The sequence below is a fragment of the Capricornis sumatraensis genome, chromosome 17, assembly GCF_032405125.1.
Source record: "Capricornis sumatraensis isolate serow.1 chromosome 17, serow.2, whole genome shotgun sequence".
Classification (NCBI taxonomy): Eukaryota; Metazoa; Chordata; class Mammalia; order Artiodactyla; family Bovidae; genus Capricornis; species Capricornis sumatraensis.
In genome coordinates this window covers 20,450,022-20,473,482 of record NC_091085.1, presented here as the reverse complement: position 1 = coordinate 20,473,482, position 23,461 = coordinate 20,450,022, and the positions used below count along the sequence as shown (strand labels likewise).

At 37.8% G+C, this 23,461-nt stretch overlaps 1 protein-coding gene across 1 annotated transcript in view; it reads right to left on the bottom strand.

Annotated features, from left to right (window-relative positions):
• ANAPC10 (anaphase promoting complex subunit 10) overlaps positions 1-23,461 on the bottom strand; it is an 85,280-nt gene that overhangs the window by 38,015 nt on the left and 23,804 nt on the right. The window contains exon 4 of the mRNA XM_068990046.1: positions 11,761-11,881. Within this exon, the coding sequence (XP_068846147.1) occupies positions 11,761-11,881 (121 nt within the window). The remainder of the gene's footprint in view (positions 1-11,760; positions 11,882-23,461) is intronic.

Genomic DNA, 23,461 nt, shown 5'->3' with positions numbered 1-23,461 from the left:
TCATGCAGTCGCAAAGAGTCGGAAAGGACGAGTGACTGAACTGAACTGAAGTTTTCAACTCCTCTGAGTAAATTTCAAAGTGCAAGGCTGCTGGATCATATGGTATGAGCACATTTAGTTTTTTAAGAAACCGCCAAACTGTCTTCCAACGTGAAAGCGAACGTGGCTCAATCGTGTCTCACTCCTTGTAACCCCAGGCTCCTCAGTCCATGGATTTCTCCAGGCAAAAATACTGGAGAGAGTAGCCACTCTCTTCTCCAGTGGCTCTTTCCAACCAGGAACTGAGCGCAGGTCTTCAGCATTGCAGGTGGACTCTTTTCGGTCTGAGCCACCAGGGACGTGGCTGCACTGTCTTGCCTTCCAACCAGCGGTGAGTGAGAGTTCCTTCTGCCCCACGTCCTTGTGAGGACTGGGTTCACTAAGTGCTCAGGACTCTTGCCATCCTAGTAAAATGTGTACTATCATCTCCTTTCAGTTCACATGTCCCCGGTTACATATGATGCAGACCATGTTTTCATATGCTCAGGTGCCATTCGTGTATCTTCTTTGGCGAGATGTTTGGTAAGCTCTTTGGCCTATTATTAAAATCAGGTTGTTTGTTTCCTTACTGAGTTTTTAAAGTTCTCTGTATATTTTGGATAACAGTGCTTTACGAGAGGAATCTTTTGCAAATATTTTCTCCCAGTCTGTGGCTTGTGTTCTCATTCTCTTAGCATTATATATTTCAATCTGAGGTATCTGTAACTATATGATAATTTTGTTCATTTGGTGGCAAAGAATGGGAACCTACAGATTATGTAAGATCCAGAATAAGAATTTATAATCTTCATTATCAAAAATAAGGCAGTAGCAATTTTACACAGCTATTTAAGAAACACCATATTAATTTAAAACAAGATAAGGCTTCAGACGATAAGAATTGTTAGATAGCTAACATCTAAACAATTTCCCTACTACTGTCTCAAAGTTACAGTATCATTCAGTCTGATTCTAGATCTTTTCTTATGAGAAGTACTTTGAAGGTCGCCTCTCCCCTACTTAATTAAGCACCAGAGACCAAGATTAGTTATGGACCATTTTAGCTAATTATCATTTTTAAGCTAATTACAAAGTACACAATTTGTTCTGAAAATAGTACTGAGATAGTTGAACTACTGTTTCTGTTTTCCACCATCAACTATAATTGTAAATATAAGAAGAAAGATATCCTTTCCCCAAAAATCTACAAATGCTTGTGGCCACAGAATAAAGTATCAATTGGCTTATATTCCCAGGGTTCCTACTCCAATATTCTCACTCTTTTATTCTTAAACTTGGAGGTTTTTTTCTTTTCTCCTTAGGAATCTTATTCTCCAAATTACCCTGATTAAAGGTCTTTATAAAATCATTAAGCAAAAGCAATCAGCAAAAAGAAAAGCAAATATTTATAAACATGTATGCCAACAACGGGCTTCCCAGGTGGTGCCAGCAGTAAAGAACCTGCCTGCCACTGCAGGAAACCTAAGAGTCACAGGTTCAATCCCTGGGTCAGGAAGATGCTCTGGAGGAGAACACAGCAACGCACTCCACTATTCTTACCTGGAGAATCCCATGGACAGAGGAGACTGGTGGGCTACAGTTCACTCACACCCGAAGTGACCTAACATGCATGCACACACGCCGACAACTTTAGCATTACATGTATCAATAATTTTCAAGAGGATATACCAAGGGAGTAAACAATTTTTAAATACATTTCAAAAATCAATTATCAATCTATCCCACCACTTACTATTTAGTACTAACTAGTTCACTTCCTCAGGTACAGATTTCAATTTTTCTTTAAAACTTGATGAAACGTCTTGGTAACTTGTAATCTAATGTGATTTTTTTTTTAAGGAAAAAAATGAAAGAAATACATAATGTTCGTTGGTTCCCAGCTAAAAACTGCTTTGTTGTGTGACCCTGGGCAGCTTGCTTCACCTCGTGGTGTATTGCTTGTAAGTAATGGCATCGTACTTGGTAAGAAGCTGCTAACTGGTTGGCCACATCCAGCAGTAAATATACCTTGTTTGCCCAGCATGTTTTAAAAATCAGGAAATTTCATATTCAAATCCAGATTTAGGATTTCTCTTTAAAAACTGCAAGACTGGCAACCCTGCACCTATATTCCCTGAGGTAAGAAAGGCTGCAACTGAGTTTGTTCAGCATCTGAGTTCCTAATGAACTAAATCTCCTCTGAAGCTCCATCCAGTCCTCACGGTCTCATGTTGAGCGTGAGCCCTATAGCACAAGATCTACTTCGCCTCTCTAAGCCTCAGCTTGATTTGAACATGGGGATGATACCTGACCACCACGTGAGCTTCAGAGAGAAAAGACGTACTGTGACTGTGACTGCTTAGCACAGGGACGTGTGGAGGAAGTACTTAATGAGCCACAAAGCTAACGATAAACACAAATAATAGTGAACACAACAACTCAAAAACGATTCTAGGATGGTCAATCCAATCTAAATCGAAACTGAGGGACTTCTCTGGTGGTCCAGAGGCTAAGACTCTGCACTCCCAATGCAGGGCGCCCGGGTTCAATCCCTGGTCAGGGAACTAGATCCCATATGTTGCAACTAAGAGTTTGCATTCCTCAACTAAGACCAGGAGCAGCAGATTAAAAAAAAAAATAAATATTTTAAAAAAAATCAAAATTGACACGCCAATTCTTTTCTTCCAAATGCAACACTGGTCCTATAAAAAAATCAACTATTTGCCCTAATATTTGGAGAATATGAATTCTTCATTTAACACTTGTGAAATAAGAGGCTGACAAAAAAAAAAGAAAGTCTCTGAGTAGGCTCACCTCAATTCAATATATATTTAAATTATGAAAAATATTTTCAGCAGGTATCTCTTAGCAAGAAACACTGCAGCTCTTTCTGTTGCTACTACCGTTCTGATCAGGGTCATTTTAGTAGCCGGAGATAAAAACTCACTCAAAAGTCTACAGGAAGCAGGAGATTATGGAAAAGTTTATATATACATGGGAAACCAGGAGAAAATAAACACCCAGGTATCAGAAAGGTCAGGAAATGAAAAATGCTGGGGCAGCAGCCACTTGTCCCACCCTACTTGTCTCTCTCCTGGTGTCTCTGTCCTTATACGCACTCCATTCATACGCCATCCTGCCCACTCCTGTACCTCACAGCTTATAATCTTCTAACTTCAAAGCTTCAATGGTGCATGGCCCTTCACCTTACCCCTCCTTCTTCAAATTACTATGTTTTTCCATCAAGTCTTACTGCTTACTTGCCTGTTTCTTACAAGCCATCCTTTGGAGAGAGGCAAAAAATTAAAAAATAGAACTATCATCTGATTCTGCGATTCCACTTCTGGATTTATACTCCAAAGAACTGAAAGTAGGGTTTCAAAGAAATATTTGCCCACCCGTGTTCAAAGCAGCATTATTCACAATAATCTCGAGGTAGAGGCAACTGAGTGTCCATTGTCAGGGGGATGGGTAAACATAACGTGGTCTATATATACAATGGAATATGACTTAGCCTTAGAAAGGAAAGGGATCCTGTCACATGCTACAACTTGGATGAACCTCGAAGACATCGTGCTAGCTGAAGTATGCTAGTCACGAAACGACATAGACTGTATGACTTCACTCCTATGAGGTATCGAAGGCAGTCAAATTCAGAGACAGAGAGCAGACTGGTGGTTACTGGGGTCTGAGGGGAGGGAAATGACAAGGACTTGTTCTAATGGACACAGATTTTCAGTTTGGCAAGATGAAAACATTCTGGAGATCTGTTATATAGCAATGTGAATATACTTAACGCTACTGGACCATATACTTAAAAACGTTAAGATGACAAACTCTATGGGCTTATTTTTTTTTTTTATCACAATTGAAACATTTTTTTTTTTTCTGAGAAGGAATCGACTGGATTTATTTAGATAACCTTTTTGAAGTGAAGTATACAAACATGGGTCAGTGGCAAGTCTATGGACTGACTGCTGGTTTGACTTTTTTATTAAAGTCTACTGTTTCCAACACCTGCTGGGTTTTCAGTCAGGTGCTCAGTCCTGGCTCATTCAGCTGCTCACACTCAGTAAGCGTTCTTTACATAACAGGGGTTGATAATCCATATCTCACTTTCATATTTGTAAGTAAAGCACATAATAAAGTGCACTTTATTGCATTTTTGTGTTACATCCTGCCATGCGTGTGTGTGTGTGAAGTCGCTTCAGTCGTGTCTCTTATGTCTCCTGCATTGGCAAGCAGGTTCTTTACCAGCAGCACCACCTGGGAAACCCACACTCTGCCATATGATTAAATAAAGTGAAAGTGTTAGCTGCTCGGCTGTGTCCAACTCTTTGCAACCCCGTGGACGGCAGCCCTCCAGGCTCCATGGAATTCTCCAGGCAAGAATACTGGAGTAGGGTGCCATTCCCTTCTCCAGGGAATCTTCCTGACCCAGGGATCATACCCAGGTCTCCTGCATTGCAGGCAGATTCCTTACTGAGCCATCACGGAAGCCCAGGGTTAAATAAAGGGCTTTCTAATTCTGTTTTTTTTGTTGTTGTTTTCTTTGCCCTTGACTGTTACTACTGTCACTCTGCCTAAAAAAATTTTTTTAAGTGCAGTTTTTCCATAACTGCTGTGAAAATGCTCTTGAAAAAAGCAACTATACAGCACAATGCTCTTGAAAGAAACCCCATCGACTTCACAGTTTCTTTCAAGTATGCATCAGCAGGACAAAACCTTTCAATTTAAAGACTTATGAAACAAGAATACCCATCAGAATCTTCTTAGCACAAATACTATGATAGGAAAACTTAGAATTCTTGCTACAAAAGCAAATTAATTTCATTAGTCTCCAATCTATTAATATAAATTTAGAAACTATCCCTCCAAAGAGTGACTAAACTACTTGCAAGAACTGCTTTAGTTCAGAGCTGCATTAAATACATTGCCTATTACAACATGTCACACAGGCTTAGGAAGGAAACTCTTCAGTCCCCATCTAACTGAGTTCTTGACCATTATCAGTTCTGTGACATTATATTTTTTGATTTTTATTTTCATCTCTGGCAGTTCCTCTCAGCATTTTTCACTGGATGACCTTTTACTACCCAATCCTTGAATATTGGCATTTCCCACAGTTTCAGCTCTGGTATTCTTTTCAACCATATGCACTCCTTGAATGACATCGAAACTCACACCTAAGCTGATACTTACACATGGATGATTCCCAAACCTATACCTCTAACCTAGAGTTTTTCCCTCGGGTTCAGCTTCATGGACCTGACTACCCACTGAAAAAGTCTTCCATCTGAAAAGATACAAGAAATCAGAGGCAAAATTAATCTCATTAGCTTAAACTTTCTCTCCATCCCCACCTCTATGGTCCTTACTCTATATTCCATTTCCAATTAAATCACAATATTCAACCAGATGCCAGACATGAAAAGAAAGCTAGATGTCCCGTTCTACCTACTCGAATCACCTGCGGATACTCCCAGGTAGCAATCATTCACAAGTCCTTTGCATTCTACTTCAAACACATCCCTTCCTCTTGGACCCAACCGCTCTCACCTTAGGTAAATCCTCGTAATCTGTACCCTGATCCCCTGGAGGAGGAAATGGAGACCCACCAGTTTTCTTGCCTGAAAAATCCCACGGACAGATGAGTCTGGTGGGCTACAGTTCAAAGGGTGGCAAAAGAGTCGGACGCAACTGAGCGAGTAAGCCTGCACTCACAGGACTATATGCCTGGTTTTCACATTGCTCCAGTCCCACCATAGCCAGGATTTCACTTTATCAGTGTTTCCTCATTTCAAGTCTAAGCTCCCTAGAAGTCTGACAGCAGGCACAATCTGACTTCACCCATATCATTTTCAGTGGAACAAATGTATTTACTCTACAAAAAAAAGGTAAACTCCTTACGTACACAGGCCATTACCATCACAGTAAGTATGCTGAAAGAAAAAACACTCTTCCCGTCTTTCCTGAGATGCCTCACACCTACCCAGCTGTCGGGCATGCTAAACTCCCGGCAGTTCTGCCACCAGGCCAGACCTGCATGCCTCCATATCTTTGTATGGAGCCTTTATGTTGGAACAGCTCCGCTTTATCCTCCACCTGAGGAGGCTTCACATCTATCCTTCAGATTCAGTTGAACCATCACCTCTTTTAGAAAAAATGTTCAAACTATCATTATCATTAAATTAAAAAAACTTTCAACTATTGTGTTCTCATTCACGCTGCGTGTATTTACTAAATTGTAATTGTTGATTTATTTGCCTGTCTCTTCCACCAGACTGCAAAGTGCTTGAAGGCAGAAATAGTGACTATCTCTGCTGTATCCCTTGTACCTAATACAGTGTCTGGCACTTAACAGCCTCTAAATAAATATTTACTCAACAAAGCATGAATCTGTCTTACATGGGAATTGCCAGGCTATGCAAAAAATCTATAGTTTAAGTTTGTGGTCAAACAAAAAATAAAGAGATACAAGAATGTTCCTCTCCTAAAAATATATATACTATTCTATTCTGTAATATATTTTAGTTTCAAGATGAAACATACGCCAAATGCATAGTTATCTCAACTCCATTTTAGAAATAAGTAATGTATGCACTGATGATCATGAATATTTTTCATTATGTTCAGAAAGGGATAAAAGACAACACTATTTCAAAAAAACTGTGTGTACCACACCAAAATATTCTACACTCATTTCAAAATGTCCTAAAATTAGTTATAAAAACTGATTTTAAAATATATTTTCTTTCCAATTAGCTAAATTCAATAAAAACTATTTTTTCCAAAGGCTCAGTAAATTAAACACTGTCTTATCAAACCAAATTGTGTCTGTAGATACTGCCTAAATCATTCTACTTTATATCAAGTTGTTTAAAATAGGCCTCTCATAAGAAAGTAAATAAAAGTAGATTTTAAGATCAATGGAGAGAGTCAGAGCCTTTGTCTGCATCTCCGCACTCTACCACACACATTAATGGAACGCAAATTATAATAGTAAATGTTATTTTAACAGAAGAGCTGACTTATTAACCACTTCTGTCAAAGTACCATATATGGACTCTCATAGCCATGCTACTGATTTAAGACACAAGGTAGACAGCCAAAATGCTCGCCCACATGGAAGAAAAGGAAAATATCATTATGGCTCTCTTAACATTAAAGACTTGTTTCAAGCCTCCTCTTAAAAAAAGAAAAAAAGAAAAAAACACTTGGTAAGAGCTTTATTATCTGAAGACAAAAGCAAGGCTTAAAATTCACTTAAGCACTCAATTTTGGGCTCTATCAGTACTTTATCCTCTTGTGGCTACAAATTTTAGAAGTAAAATACTAACAATGAACCAAAGAACAACTTTCACATATGCTGAAAACATCTGCTTAACCTTAAATTAGCAAGTTGTTTTCATAAACTGTGTAGAAGTAATTTTGAGAGTTGCCACTATATGTCTAATAAACAACTTTCGTTTTATATTTGAGAACAAAAATTCCTACAATAGCTTTTTTTATGGGAATGAGAATACACACAGAGATAAAAAGAGAACTGTCTTTAGTAATTTTTTAAAAAACTTTTTATCTTGTATTGGAGTATAGCCGATTAACAACGTTGTAATAGTTTCAGGTAAACAGCAAAGGGACTCAGCCATACATATACATGTATCTATTCGCCCAGTTAGAAAACTTAGATTTTAAATTTTCTTAGATTTTAGCTGGGGATGTATTCTAAAATGATCACATTTAATACATAGTAGTATTCTGGTTCCTCACGCTAAACAACAAAAAATTTCCTTCTCACAGATTTTCCCTTCTGAGAGCAAAGAAAAAGAACAACATCAAACCAAAACATAATGCTAAAATACAAAGGATTTAAACAGTTAAAAAGAAACTATATCTTTATTTGAAAACATCTCTAGAATAACTTCCTGGACAGCATGAACATGATTTCTTGCATAAGAGCAACAGAACTGAGATGAAACATATTGAAAAGATAATGACACAGACTCTGAAATGCTAAATTCTTACTTCCATATAGAAATAGTCTCTTCTGCAGAAGCAATCAATTATAAACATAAAATATTCTTAGGCTGTTGGTTTCCAATCTGTGTAGGATACATAATTTTGAAAACAGGAAAGCAGAATGAGCAGCATAAATAAATTCAACTCTGGTACAAAAAATGTTCCAATTGGCCAAACCTAGAGTCAGTATCTTGCGTCCATTAAACAGAAAGTCTAAACTTAATTTCTGTGTTAACTTTCTCTTCAGGAATACAGGTTAAAATATGCATTCTAGAATAGTAAAGGAAGGCCCTGATCTTTTTGCAGAGATTTTTCAACAGAGGAAACAAAGATCTACATATAATGTCATACTTTATAACTGAGATGAAAGAAAATATATGCTAGAAAACTAGAAATCCTGGTTAAACAGGATGACCGATAAGTTTTTCTTACCCTGAGCTATAATTTTTTTCAAAGTTGCAATTTCAAATCAATAACAAAGTTGCAGAAAATAGGCTTTAGAGTGTTTCAAGTAAACAAATCCATAATTTCTAGTAAAAAAGGAAAACCTATTAACACACTCCAATACACACTACACCCTCCGGTGGGCAAGCATCCATGGAAAAATATAAAAAGATTCAGTTGGATTTTCCACTCAGTTAAATCAGTCCTATAACTAATAAAATGATGGTTCTAAAAACCTCATAAAAGTTCACACTATTTTAATCACTTGTCTTAGGATCTGAGTTAGAAAAAGCAAAGATTTTTTAAAAGTAAAAATTTAGATGTTATAGAAGAGTAACATTAAGAAAGTAAAATATCCTTTGCTTATCTTTCCTTTAAAAACAAAGTGCTATCAAATTTTTAACTTCTTCAACTTACAAAAGAAAAAAGGTAAACAGAATAAATCACATATAAAGATGTATAATTAAAGATAAAATTATTCTTTATACTATGAGCTGCAAAGGCAGCACTAATATTTTAAAGCAAAATCCAAAAATTATGGTTCCTTAGCGAGAGCTGTGGCAGAGAAACAGTATGTTCATTAAGTTTTTCAGGAAAACAACTTACATTATCACCTGGTAATATTTATTATTATTGGTCTCATGAGGCTATGTGGTCACTACACAGAAATATAAACACACTTAGAGACTATTTAAAAGAGCCCTTATTCTATATGGCTAATGTTTCATGACTTAAATGATATAATAAAAGCAAAGACTAGATTAAAAGTATTCTACAATGGTCCAAATATTCCTTAAAGTTTCTATAATTTACAAATACAAACATATATTTAACACATATCTAGAAATCAGACATGAAGACTACAGTTCCCAAAATGCATTAAAGAATTTTTTAATACACTCTTGAAAAAACGAGTGCAACTAGGACTACTTGAGGTATTCAACTTAATCTCTAAGTTTAGGAGAACAGCAATTAAAGGACAACAGTGACATCTAGTGGACGTTATAAATATATGCCATACATGCTGCTGCCGCTGCTGCTGCTGCTAACTCGCTTCAGTCATGTCCGACTCTGTGCGAGCCCAGAGATGGCAGCCCACCAGGCTCCCCCGTCCCTGGGATTCTCCAGGCAAGAACACTGGAGTGGGTTGCCATTTCCTTCTCCAATGCATGAAAGTGAAAAGTGAAAGTGAAGTCGCTCAGTCGTGTCCGACTCAGCGACCCTACCAGCCTCCTCCGCCCATGGGATTTTCCAGGCAAGAGTGCTGGATTGGGGTGCCATTGCCTTCTCCAAAATGCAAGCTAACATTATACAAATGTGCTTTGAACCCCAATTCTGACTACATCATTTCCTTTTAGCAGACTCTGTAACAATTCTGAGATAAGAAAAGTAGCAGTGTTCTAACAGGATCTTTTTGGACGATTCAACCATACATATCTTGGATCAAAACATTTTCTTCCTAGTGTTTCACTTATTTCAACCTGTCTGAAGAACTGTATGACAAATCTTTAATTCTAAATCAAAACAAGCTGACTCTGCTCCCAAAGGCTTCTCAATGTGAGTGACCCAATCATGTGATAAATATAAAATGTTTAATAATTGAAGTATAAGAAGTAAATATCTCAAGGCTTTAAGCACTGTTAGTTACATGACTAACTGACTAATAAAAGTCTAGCAAATGGTCCAATATGACTATGATAATAAAATTTTTAATGATTCTGAATGGAAAAAGTAAAAATTGAAAAAAATTTAAATGAAGAAAATTCAGAGCTGATCTATTTATGAATTTATTCAAGCATAGGAAGTACAAATTAACAGTATGGTCTATCAAGAGAAAACAAGAAATGTTTTTAAACTAGAATAAGACTACCTTTTTTATGGCAATTTTTCAAAACCAAATTAGTCCTTGAGAAAATTTACAGAATTACTCTTTAAAAATAAAGGAAGATAACTTCGGAAGAAGACCAAGTATTCATCTCAAAAAGCAATGAATTTATTTCAAAGAAGATCAAACAACAATAATACCTGTGGACAATGTACTTACTTATTATTTGTTAATATATAAGCAAGTTTCACAAGAGAAAAACACTGCGCTTAATGAGAAAACAATGAAAGTACATATGATTTTTATTAAGTATTCTACTACTAACTCGGGGAAGAAATATAAATGTAGATAGATCTAAATATAAACACCAAGTCAAATAAGAGTCCAGGCCACAACTTAACTAGAAATCTTTCTCAGAACCACCCAATTTAAAAGATTTTAATGACTATTTGAGCTCAAAGATTTTCTGAAAAGAAAAAATGCTAATAAGGGTCACAATTTTCCAAGTGTACATTTCAAAATCACTGAAAATATCTCTGGAATGTAAATATTTGGGGATTAATAAAATTCAGGTCACAAAAGCACGGTCCTATTGGCTTCAGAAAGTTGTCATAAGATAAATAAATTGTAGTTTATTCAAACAATGGCTTACAACTCAGGAATCCAAAAAATGAAGTACTGATACATGCAACAACATGGATGAATCTCAAAAAAATTAGGCTGAGCGAAAGAATCTTCACATAAATGTATACTCTGTATGACTCCATTTATATGACATTCTAGAAGAGGCACAACTGATTTGTGGTATGAATGAATGAACAAAAAAATCGCAACAGTTGCCACTGAGGATAAAACAGATATGGGGACTGACTAGAAAGAAATATGCAGGAATTTTCTGGGTAATGGAAAGTTCTATATCTCAACAGGAGCTGGGGCTATACAGATGTATTATACATTTGTCAAAACTCACCAAATAATATAATTAAGATCTGTGCAAAATTTACATACATTTTACCTTAACAAATGGACCTTCAGAAATATTAATGACTCTAGTTATCATATACCATGCTAAAGTATTTGGAGTGACTACAACCTATTTTGAAATGCACATAAAAATTAGATAATGGACAGATTATAATAAAGCAAATATAGCAAAACACTAACAATTGTATAATCTAGAATATGAGTAAGAGTATGTTGGGGTTCACTGTTTCGTTCTTTCAGCTTTTCTGTATATCTGAAATTTTCCGTAATAAAATACTGGAGAAAAAATACAGATGACAATCAGAATTCAGAAGAAAATGAAAAATATAAGAAATATAAAGTGTTTTCTAAAATATTAACACTTTCCCTTCTATAAATTAACATTTTAATCTGCTTAATGTCAAAAGTGACCATCTTCTAAACAGCAAATGTTTCTGGACAAAATATTTTTAAAAATTTTAAAGACATACCCGAATTTCTTGAAGGTTGTGAAAATTATTTCCTACTCTGACTGAGATCTTGCTTGGAGTGTAGCTTTCATCAGATTTGTAATCCGCATAAATACATAATGTCTTCACTGTTGTTTTTCTTCTAAAAGCAATAAAGAAAAAACAACATGCTTTTATCATGTGCAAAGATTATATCCCAAACATCTTATCTTCTGATTTCAAAAGTCATACTTTGCGAAAATGAGTATTTGGATCAATGATTTCCATGTCCTTTAACAATAATAAAAATGAAGAACATGTCACAAAACAGATACACGTTACTTTTACAGACATCTCTCACCTAGAACATGGTCAAGAGCCAGATGCTAAAGAAGGACCAGTTAAGCCAAAATAGGTACCTTAGAGTACAAATAAGCATTGAGAGTTTCAGTTCTCCTCACTTGTGTTTTAGACAAAGAAGATTATTCTAACAAGCTTGGTTTTCTTTTCTAGTTAGTACTTACTTAATTTCCTATGTTAAAATACTTGAAAATAACTAGCTAAATGAGAAACTAAGTCTAGCAAAGAGAAAAATGTTTAAAAATTAGAAAGCATAATCTTACTACTTAGTTCAAGAAATAAACCTCTACTGTTTTAAAATATACATCTTGGAAAAATAAGTAAAGGCTATGTACTAAAAATTAATCTCAGAAAACTGCTAGTGGCCAAAAAAAAAAATTAAAATATGTTCAATCGCCAATAATCAAAGAAACAGGAAATTAAAACATAGACTTTTTTTTATCATATTGGAAAATACGAAAATAACTGATAATACCCAAATATGATTAGGGAAACGTACATTCATTGCCATTTAGTAGAGGCAAAGTCTTTGACTCACAAAGAACTTCTAAGAATTCATTAAAAGACAATAATAACACAACTACTCTAAAACAGATAAAGAGAAATGTTCATGGTCCTGCAGTTAAGTCACTGAAAAATTCTAAATAAACTAAATGTCCATCTCAATAGAGAATTAAACAAGTTATAATACACCAATTCAATGAAATATTACACAACTATTTAAGATACACATAGATATATAGTTAAAGAAGGGGAAAAAGCAGATTTTAAAACAGACTGAAACAAAGGACGTCATTTTGGGAAAAACAAAAAAATTTTAAAGTCATATAAACCTACATACGTACAAAAAAAGGCCTATATAGAACCATACAAAAATAGTAAAACTGAGTATTCTGATGCCATAGAGCTTATTTTCTTTTTTATGATTTCCATATTTTCTGGTTAATATTTTAAAATAAGCATGTATTATTTTGGTCATTGGGGGAAAAAACAGACAATTTAAACATCAAACAAAATAATCATTAAGAAGTCTATTTCAAAGTGATTTAAAAGTTAAGATCTAGTATAAACTGGCACTCACTTAATAACAATGAGCTACTTGAACAGAAGCAGTCTGTGTCAAAAGTCGGTCTATAAAAACAGCAGGGGATCTGTAGCTTAGTGAGCTCACCAAACTTCTATAGCCTAAGCTTTTCATCAGAAAGGAACGGGGAAAGTTAAGGGCTGTTCCTCAAGTAATAAAGACAGATCAAGACGTAAAACGCTAAATACTCAGGAACTGCTGACAGGATAAATGCCACTACCAGATTTTCAAAAGAGGCCAGCGGCATCAAACAGACATCATTCTCTGTCTGCTGGGCCAGGAAGGAGACAGGAGGGGAAACACAGGGGGAAGGGGAAATTTTGAAGGGCGTACAAAAGATCTTTTGCCTGATACACCAGCCGTAAACAGGCAGTGAAAGGTCTTTCTTATAGTGGCAAGATCAAAGATCATGAAGACAACTCTTAAGGATTCCTTTTTCTTTCTTAACAAAAGCAGATCTAAAGGACCAAACTTTCTGCTCAGAATAATTTCATCTCTGTTATTAAATTCGGGATAATTTAGTCACTGAACCTAAAGATAATCAGAGTTAGGTTACAAAGGCAAAGGATAATAACAACACTAATAATTTTAAACACAACAGCAACAGCAGAAACAGCGAGTGAATAACTGAATATGCTCTGTGTCTGGCCCAGAATCAATGTTTTATATATATATTATCTCATTGACTCCTCAACTCTGTGATAGAGGAACTATTACCATCTCAATTTTACTGATTAAAGGGAAAAAAAGTAACCCTCAGGTTAGTAACTGGCTTAAGGTAACAAAGCTAGTAAGTAGGCAGAGTCAGAGTTCACACATGCGTCTGCCTGCCTCACAGGATCTTAACTACCATCACCTTTCTATCAATTGTATTTCAGCTTATTCAACATTGCTGTTGACATCATTTAACAGTAGCATGTAGATGTTTATAATTGGTTAAATTTGACCTACATCATGGGTTCTTACCCTCAGGTCTATGATTTAACGGCTCAGTTGTGTCTGACTCTTTGAGACTCCATGGGCTGTAGCCTTCCAGGCTCTTCCATCCATGGCATTTCCCAGGCAAGAAGACTGGAGTGGGCTGCCATTTTCTTTTCCAGGGGATCTTCCCCACCCAGGGATGGAACCTGGGTCTCCAGCACTGCAGGCAGATTCTTTACCAACTGAGCTACCAGGAAGCCAGGTCTAGGCAGCCCCAGAAATCATAGGTATCAGTTCAGTTCAGTTCAGTCACTCAGTCGTGTCCGGCTCTTTGCAATCCCGTGAATCGCAGCACGCCAGGCCTCCCTGTCCATCACCAACTCCCGGAGTTCACTCAAACTCATGTCCATCGAGTCGGTGATGCCATCCAGCCATCTCATCCTCTGTCGTCCTCTTTTCCTCCTGCCTCCAATCCTTCCCAGCATCAGAGCCTTTTCCAATGAGCCAACTCTTCACATGAGGTAGCCAAAGTATTGGAGTTTCAGCTTTAGCATCATTCCTTCCAAAGAACACCCAGGGCTGATCTCCTTTAGCATGGACTGGTTGGATCTCCTTGCAGTCCAAGGGACTCTCAAGAGTCTTCTCCAACACCACAGTTCAAAAGCATCAATTCTTCAGCGCTCAGCTTTCTTCACAGTCCAACTCTCTCATCCATACATGACCACAGGAAAAACCATAGCCTTGACTAGACGGACCTTTGTTGGCACAACAATGTCTCTGCTTTTGAATATGCTATCTAGGTTGGTCATAACTTTCCTTCCAAGCAGTAAGCGTCTTTTAATTTCATGGCTGCAGTCACCATCTGCAGTGATTTTAGAGCCCCCCCAAAAATAAAGTCTGATACTATTTCCACTGTTTCCCCATCTATTTGCCATGAAGTGATGGGACCAGATGCCATGATCTTAGTTTTCTGAATGTTGAACATTAAGCCAACTTTTTCACTCTCCTCTTTCACTTTCATCAAGAAGCTTTTTAGTTCCTCTTCACTTTCTGACATAAGGGTAGTGTCATCTGAATGTGATATTTCTCCCAGCAATCTTGATTCCAGCTTGTGTTTCTTCCAGCCCAGAGTTTCTTATGATGTACTCTGCATATAAGTTAAATAAGCAGGGTGACAATATACAGCCTTGACGTACTCCTTTTCCTGTTTGGAACCAGTCTGTTGTTCCATGTCCAGTTCATAGTTATAACTTATACTATATAGGTAGTTTCATTAGATTTGCGAAGCAAACTGTGCCTCACCAAAAATTTAAAACTATTACTCCATAAAGCCTTTTAAACTTATTTATAAATTTTATCTCATGGTAAATTTAAAAACTAATATTGCATACAAAATCATGCTGTTTGTCCAGTGGCAATGGATGTGGGAAGGGTAAATGCATAGATTATGAGACAGTGACAGCTACTCAAATTGCTCAAATCATCATAATAATAATCACCATAACTGAATGCTTACTATATACCAGGCATCTTAGGAAAGATGTAAGAAAGGAGAAGAAAGAGTGTAATGCTTTCATTCTGATGACGTAAGTAATCTTCCCAGCCTTTCTCTATCCCCTCACCCACTACTCTCCCCTTCCTCTGAGAAAGAGTCTTTCAGGAAGCAAGCCATGCGCTTAGATCCTTCACATCACACATTTAATAGGGGCTGGCTCCACCCGTCTAGCACTTTCATGACTGGATGGGTAAGTCTGTTTAATTTTAGGGTTCAATATTATTGAGCCCTAAATATAGTTTGCCAGGCCTAAAATATTTACTGTCTACCCCTTTACAAAGAGTTTGCTGACTTCCACCCTAGAGTAAAAGGTACTCTAAGTTCCCGATAAAGAGGCTTAAAGTCAAGCCTAAAGAAGACCAAGTTGATTCTTTTTTTTAATAAAGAAACTAGGTTTTTTGGTTTTTTTTTTTCCTTTTGCTCTGCTGGGTCTTTATTGCTGCTTGGGGTTTTCTCTAATTGCAGTGCACAGGCTTCTCAGTGCAGTGCCCTCTCTTTTGCAGAGTACAGGCTCTAGAGTGCACAGGCTTCAGGAGCTATGGCATGTGGGCTGAGCAGTTGTGGGGCCCGGGCTCTAGAGTGTGGTACACAGCAGGTGGTACCTTTTCGGACCCAGGATCAAACCCATGTCTCCTGCATTGGCAGGTGGATTCTTTACCAGTGAGCCACCAGGGAAACCCCATCAACTTTATTCCTGAGTAACTTAGCTGACTGCCAGGGCAAAGTCTAATTCCCTTAAAAAAAAAAAAATCCAACACTCACCTTGGTAAAATTTACTATATTCAGCATCTAATAAAAAATTACTATGAAGAATCAGAAAAACCACTCTTATGGCAGAAAGTGAAGAGGAACTAAAAAACCTCTTGTTGAAAGTGAAAGAGAAGAGTGAAAAAGTTGGCTTAAAGCTCAACTTTCAGAAAACGAAGATCATGGCATCTGGTCCCATCACTTCATGGCAAATAGATGGGGAAACAGTGGAAACAGTGGCAGACTTTATTTTTGGGGGCTCCAAAATCACTGCAGTTGGTGACTGCAGCCATGAAATTAAAAGACGCTTACTGCTTGGAAGGAAAGTTATGACCAACCTAGATAGCATATTCAAAAGCAGAGACATTACTTTGCTGACTAAGGTCCGTCTAGTCAAGGCTACGGTTTTTCCAGGGGTCATGTATGGATGAGAGAGTTGGACTGTGAAGAAAGCTGAGCGCTGAAGAATTGATGCTTTTGAACTGTGGTGTTGGAGAAGACTCTTGAGAGTCCCTTGGACTGCAAGGAGATCCAGCCAGTCCATTCTAAAGGAGATCAGCCCTGGGTGTTCATTGGAAGGACTTATGCTAAAGCTGAAAAACTCCAATACTTTGGCCACCTCATGTGAAGAGTTGACTCACTGGAAAAGACCCTGATGCTGGGAGGGATTGGGGACAGGAGGAGAAGGGGATGACAGAGGATGAGATGGCTGGATGGCATCACCGACTCGATGGACATGAGTTTGAGTAAACTCTGGGAGTTGGTGATGGACAGGGAGGCCTGGCGTGCTGTGATTCATGGGGTCACAGAGTCGGACACAACTGAGCAACTGAACTGAACTGAATGAGGAAAAATCAGTCAATTAAGGCAGCTAAAGAAAAAAATAGTAACTTAAAAAGAGAAAACATAAATATGTACCTATAAGTATATAACAAACCACGTCAAAACTTAGTGACTTAAAAAAATAATTTTTTTGTTTGTTTAGGAATCTGGAATTTGGACAGGACCCAGAAGGGAAGGCTCCACATAGCACTGGGTGTGACTACTTGACTTGAGAGCTGAAGGATGAGCTTCTAGGTGGCTCACCCATACAGCTGGCAAGCTGTGCCACTTGTCAGCTGGGAGCTTAGCTGAGGACTTGGGTTATGATTCATTTTTTTTTAATGGGTTTCTCTATTTGATATAGGTTTTCTCACAGCATGGTAAATGAGTACCAAGGGAAAGAACCCATTAAAGAGACAGAGAACAAGGAAGAAACTGACTTTTATGACCAGGTCTTAGAAAGAACAGTATTATAACATCCATATTCTATTAGACAAGAAATCCACAAAGGCCTGACTAGTTTCAAGAAAGGAGTCATAGATGCCATCTCTTGATTAGGAAGTAGCAAAGCTAAAGAAGAACATATGCAATGGGAAATAATAATGTGAAGTGTCAGTCGCTCAGTCGTGTCTGATTCTTTGCGATCCCATGGACTGTAGCCTGCCAGGCTCCTCTGTCCATGGGATTCTCCAGGCAAGAATATTGGAGTGGGTTGCCATTTCCTTCTTCAGAATAATGTGAACATACTGGAAAATACTGTCTCCCTTTCCTGGAAATCACGGGGTGGGACTGCAAGTTCCAACCTTCTCGTCACATGGCTGATTCTCTCCACAACTAGCTCCCACCCTTGAGCGGAATCCAAAAGTCCCCTTCCCTTAAGTGTTTTCAAGAACCTGAGAGCAAGAAGTCAAATATCATCCCATTGCTCTTATCATTCAGGAAATCCCAAGAGTTTAGGGAGCTCTCAGCCAGGAAGCATGAATGAAGACCAAGTATATATGAGACATCTGAATAACCAAGTATGTATTTTTCTTACAAATCACACTACTGTGATAACAGAATATTGGTAAGAGCTTTGGGCCAATAAATGAGATGAATTTTGAAAGCAACTTATCAAAACTGATTCAATAAAACAGATCATCAGCAAGAACCTACTATTTTACTCAATATTCTGTAATAACCCATATAGGAAAATAATCTGAAAAGATATATATATATATATGTAGAACAATCACCTAGCTGTATACCTGAAACTAACACAACATTGTAAATCAACTATACCCATATATAAAATAAAAATTACACTGAAAAGTAATTTTAAAACCTGCTGACAACTGAGGCATAAAAAACTATTTTTCTGGAGGGAGAAATGTAGCAATGAAATGGGAGAGAAAACTGGTAATTAAAGAGAAAATCTGTGCTATGGCAAAAAAGAAAGCTGATTCAGGCATAGAAAATAAATTAAAGAAATAATAAATTGTATGTTTAAAAAAACACAACTCCCTATAAAAAACCACTGGGAACAGATAGCTTCAATGGTTAATTTTATCAAATACCTAAGCAAGTGCTGTGCTGTACTTAGTTGTGCAGTCATATCCAACTCTGCAACCCCATGGACTGAGCCCATGAAGCACCTCTGTCCACGGGGATTCTCCAAGTGAGAATATTGGAGTGGGTTGCCATGCCCTCCTCCAGGGATCTTCCCATCCAGGAACCAAACCCAGGCGTCCTGCACTGCAGGCAGATTCTTTACCATCTGAGCCGCCAAGGAAGCCCATCTAAGCAAGAAATAACAGCAGTTCTATGTGAATCCTAGCAAACCTGCCTGCCAGTGCTAAAGACATACAAGATCCAGGTTTGATCCCTGGATCAGAGGAGATCCCTGGAGAAGGGCATGGCAACCCACTCCAGCATTCTTGCCTGGAAAATCTCACGGACAGAGGAGCCTGGTGGGCTATAGCCCATGGGGTCGCAGAGAGTTGGACATGACTGAAGCAGCTTAGCATGCAGGTAGACTAAAAAGCAACAGAAAAGAACAATGAAACTAAAAGCTGTTTCTTTGAAAAGATAAACAAAATTGATAAATCCTTAGCCAAACTCATCAAGAAAAAAAGGCAAAGGGACCAAATCAATAAAATCAGAAATGAAAAAGGAAAAGTTACAACCAACAGCACAAAATACAAAGAATTTAAAGAGACCACTATTAGCAACTAATAAAAGGGACAACCTAGAAGAAATGGACAGATTCTTAGAAAGGTACAACCTCCCAAGACTGAACCAAGAAGAAGCAGAAAATATGAGCAGAGGAATTACCAGTACTGAAACGGAATCAGCAATTTAAAAACTCCCAGCAAGGAGAAGTCTAGGACCAGATGGCTGCAGAGGTGAGCCAGGAACTATGAACTTCATTTGGAGAAGAGTTAACACATCTTTCTTAAACTATTCCAAAAACTTTCAGAGGGAGAAATACTACTAAACTCATTCTATGAGGACACCATCACTCTGATACCAAAACTGGACAAAGATACCACAAAAAAGGAAAATTACAGGCCAATATCACTGATGAACACAGGTGCAAAAATTCTCAATAAAATATTAGCAATCCGAAACCAACAATACAGTAAAAGGATCATACACCACAATCAAGTGGGATTTATCCCAGAGATACAAGGATATTTCAATATCCTCAAATTAGTCAATGAAGTACACATTAACAAACTGAAGAATAAAACAATATCATCACCTTAAGAGATGTAAGTAAAGTTTTTGATAAAATTCAATATCCAGTTATGATAAAAACTCCAGAAAGTGGGCATAGAGGGAACATACCTTAACAGAATAAAGGACGTATACAACAAAACCACAGCTAACATCATAGTCAATGGCAAAAAGCTGAAAGCACTTCCTCTAAGATCAGGAACAGGACAAGGATGCCCACTCTTACCACTTTTATTCAACAAGGTTTTGGAAGTCCTGGCCACAGCAGTAACAGAAGAAAAAGAAATTAAAATAATTCAAATTGGAAAAGAAATTGTTACTGTTTGCAAAATTACATGATGTTATACCTAGAAAATCCCAAAGACACTACTAAAAAACTACTACAGCTCATCAGTGAATTCAGTAAAGTTGCTGGATACTAAGTTAACAGACAGAAATCTGTTGCATTTCTACATACTGCAATGAAATATCAGAAGAGAAATTAAGGAAATAATCTCATTTACCATCACATCAAACAAGAATAAAATACCTAAAAATAAACCTACCTAAGGAGGCAAACCCTGCTTATTTAACTTCTATGCAGAGTACATCATGAGAAACACTGGGCTGGATGAAGCACAAGCTGGAATCAAGATTGCCGGGAGAAATATCAATAACCTCAGATATGCAGATGACACCACCCTTATGGCAGAAAGTGAAGAGGAACTAAAAAGCTTCTTGATGAAAGTGAAAGCGGAGAGTGAAAAAGTTGGCTTAAAGCTCAACATTCAGAAAACGAAGATCATGGCATCTGGTCCCATCACTTCATGGCAAATAGATGGGGAAACAGTGGAAACAGTGGCAGACTTTATTTTTGGGGGCTCCAAAATCACTGCAGTTGGTGACTGCAGCCATGAAATTAAAAGATGCTTATTCCTTGGAAGGAAAGTTATGACCAACCTAGATAGCATATTGAACAGCAGAGACATTACTTTGCCAACAGAGGTCCGTCTAGTCAAGGCTGTGGTTTTTCCAGTGGTCATGTACGGATGTGAGAGGTGGACTGTGAAGAAAGCTGAGCGCTGAAGAATTGATGCTTTTGAACTGTGGTGTTGGAGAAGACTCTTGAGAGTCCCCTGGACTGCAAGGAGATCCAACCAGCCCATTCTGAAGGAGATCAACCCTGGGATTTCTTTGGAAGGAATGATGCTAAAGCTGAAACTCCAATACTTTGGCCACCCCATGTGAAGAGTTGACTCATTGGAAAAGACCCTGATGCTGGGAGGGTTTGGGGGCAGGAGAAGGGGACAACAGAGGATGAGATGGCTGGATGGCATCACCGACTCGATGGACATGAGTTTGAGTGAACTCGGGGAGCTGGTGATGGACAGAGAGGCCTGGCATGCTGTGATTCACGGGGTCGCAAAGAGTCGGACACAACTGAGCGACTGAACTGAACTGACTGAAGGAGGCAAAAGACCTGTAATCCAAAAACTGATCATCATAAGATGGTGATGAGAAAAGAACACACACAGATAGAAAGATATACTGTGTTCCTGGACTGGAAGAATCATTATTGTTAAAATTACCATAATACCCAAGGCAATCTACAGATTCAATGCTATCCCTATCAGATTACCAATGGCATTTTTCAAAGAACTAGAACAAAATATTTTTAAAACTTGTATGGAAACACAAAGATGCTGAATAGTCAAAACAATCTTCAGAAAGAAGAATGGAGCTGGAGGAATCACGCTCCTTGACTTTAGACTACTACAAAGCTACAGTCATCAAAACAGTATAGTACCAGGACAGAAACAGACATACAGATCAATGAAACAGGACAGAAAGCCCAGAAATAAATCAATGTGTGACTGTGTGTGTGCTAAGTCACTTCAGTCATGTCCGACTCTGCGACCCTATGGACCGCCAGGCTCCTCTGTCCATGGGATTCTCCAGACAAGAATACTGGCGTGGGATACCATGCCCTCCCTCCAGGGCATCTTTCTGACCCAGGGATCGAACCTGCATCACTTGCATCTTCTGCATTGGCAGATGGGTTTTTTACCACTAGCACTACCTGGGAAGCTCTAAATCCATGCACTTATGGTCAATTAATCTGCAGCAAAGGAGGCAAGAATATACAATGGAGAAAAGATGGTCTGTTCAATACATGGTGTTGGGAAAACTGGACATCTATATGTAAAAGGATGAGATTAGAATAGTCTCTAACACAACACACAAAAATAAATTCAAAATGGGTTAAAGACCTAAATTTAAGAGCAGATACTGTAAAACTCCTAGAGGAAAACATAAGCAGAACACTCTGTGACATATATTGCCACAATATATTTTTGGATCTGTCTCCTACAGGAAATAAAAAAATATACAAAAGAAACCTAATAAAAGCTTTTGCATAGCAAAGGAAACTATATATAAAATGAAAAAACAACCTACAGATGGAGAAAATATTTGCAAATGATGTTACCAACATGGGATTAATTTCCAAAATACACAAACAGTTTATAAGGCTTAATTTAAAAAAAATCAAAAAATGAGCAGAATACTTAAACAGATATTTCTCCAAAGAAGACATACAGATGCCCAACAGGCACATGAAAAGATTCTCAATATTGCTAATTATCAGAGAAATCAAATCTACAATGAGGTATCACCTCATACCAGTTGGAATGGCTATCATTAAAAAGTCTACAAATAATAAATGCTGGAGAAGGTGTGGAGAAAAAGGAACCCTCCTACATGGCTGGTGGGAATGTAAATTGGTGCAGCCACTATGCAGAATAATATGAGGAAGGAAGTGAAAGTTGCTCAGTCATGTCCGACTTTTTGTGACCCTATGGACTATACAGTCCGTGGACTTCTCCACTCCAGAAGGGATCTTCCCAACCCAGGGATCGAACCCAGGTCTCCCGCATTGCAGGTGGATTCTTTACCATCTGAGCCACCAGAGAAGCCCAAGAATACTGGAGTGGGTAGCCTATTGCTTCTCCAGGGGATCTTCCCAACCCAGGAATTGAACCGGGTTCCCTGCATTGCAGGCAGATTCTCTACCAACTGAGCTATCAGGGAAGCGCTAGAGAACAATATAAAGGTTCCTCAAAAAAGCTAAAACTTGAGTTACCGTATGATCCAGGAACCCCAATCATGGGCATATATCTGGAGAAAACTATAATTCAAAAAGAGTGAGGCACCCCAATGTTCACTGCAGCACAATTTAAATAGTCAAAAGATGGAAGAAACTTAAATGTCCAAAGACAAATGGATAAAGAAGACATGGTATATATGCACAATGGAATATTACTCATTCGTAAAGAAGCACGAAATAATGCCATTTGCAGCAACATGGATGAACCTAGAGATTATTATATTAAGTGAAGTAAGTCAGACAAAGACAAATATCAAATACCACTCACAAGTAGAATCTAACAAAATGATATAAATGAACTCATTTACAAAACAAATCCACGTATTGACAGAAAACAAATGTATGGCTGCCAGAGAAAATAGCAAGGCGGTGGGGAAGGGGAGGGCAGACA